Here is a 789-nt window from a genome sequence, read left to right on the forward strand (position 1 = left end):
TTATGAGCCAACGGATTCAGAATGTGTACAGTACAGCCATAGGGTCACCAGTTTCAGTTCATTTCCATGTTCTCACAGTTTCCTCATTTTATCTACATTAGCTGCATTATCTGTCACAATACAACCAACATGGCCACCAATTTATTTTTTACACTTCTGAATTGCTGATTTTGAGAGCTCATCTAGATATTCAACCGTATGAGGCTGGCCACTTGTGTCTATTGTATCCGCTAGATATATGGCCATATGAGGTTGTCACAGCAACACATATAATAGGCTCGTTGTGAAGATTAGACCATCTATCTAAAGGCAGGCTTTTCTTATTGGAGGAGTGTATCCTGGCCTCAATTCCCCAACCATTTTACAAAACTTAGGATGTTCTAGCAATCTAAATGAAGGTTTGATTGCAAATACCATCTTAGCGACTTCTTCATCAAGGTTTTTTTCATAAGGAGTTGTCTCTGTAAGAACTGTGTCCAAAGTTGTTGCTTTAAGCTTTGAAAAAGTTGTGGAAGAGGTTGGACATTCTTTCTGCAATGCGGGAGTTGCAACACTTCTTTGAGTCATCTTTGGAGTCAGATTTTCAGTCTTACCTGGATCATCCAAATTCTTTTCTATTTCACTTTGTAACTGCTGACATTTTTCTCTGAGATTTCATTCTTGCAACTGTTCCTTGTAAGTCAAGTTTACACTGTTTGCATATAGCTCACCATCCTTTCCCAGACTTTTAAGGAATTCTGATAAAATGTTCCCACAATGGATCATTCTTCTTGCCAGATACAGTAAGCT

At 38.4% G+C, this 789-nt stretch overlaps 1 protein-coding gene across 1 annotated transcript in view; it reads left to right on the forward strand.

Moving 5' to 3' along the window:
- The window catches only part of LOC125038080 (palmitoyltransferase ZDHHC6-like), a 24,985-nt gene extending 24,712 nt beyond the window's left edge, over nucleotides 1-273 (forward strand). The window contains exons 9-10 of the mRNA XM_047631319.1: nucleotides 1-25; nucleotides 235-273. The exon at nucleotides 1-25 is cut by the window's left edge and continues 1 nt beyond it. Coding sequence (XP_047487275.1) covers nucleotides 1-25; nucleotides 235-273 — 64 coding nt within the window. The remainder of the gene's footprint in view (nucleotides 26-234) is intronic.
- Nucleotides 274-789: the final 516 nt, after the last annotated feature.

The sequence above is a fragment of the Penaeus chinensis genome, chromosome 24, assembly GCF_019202785.1.
Source record: "Penaeus chinensis breed Huanghai No. 1 chromosome 24, ASM1920278v2, whole genome shotgun sequence".
Taxonomy (NCBI): Eukaryota; Metazoa; Arthropoda; class Malacostraca; order Decapoda; family Penaeidae; genus Penaeus; species Penaeus chinensis.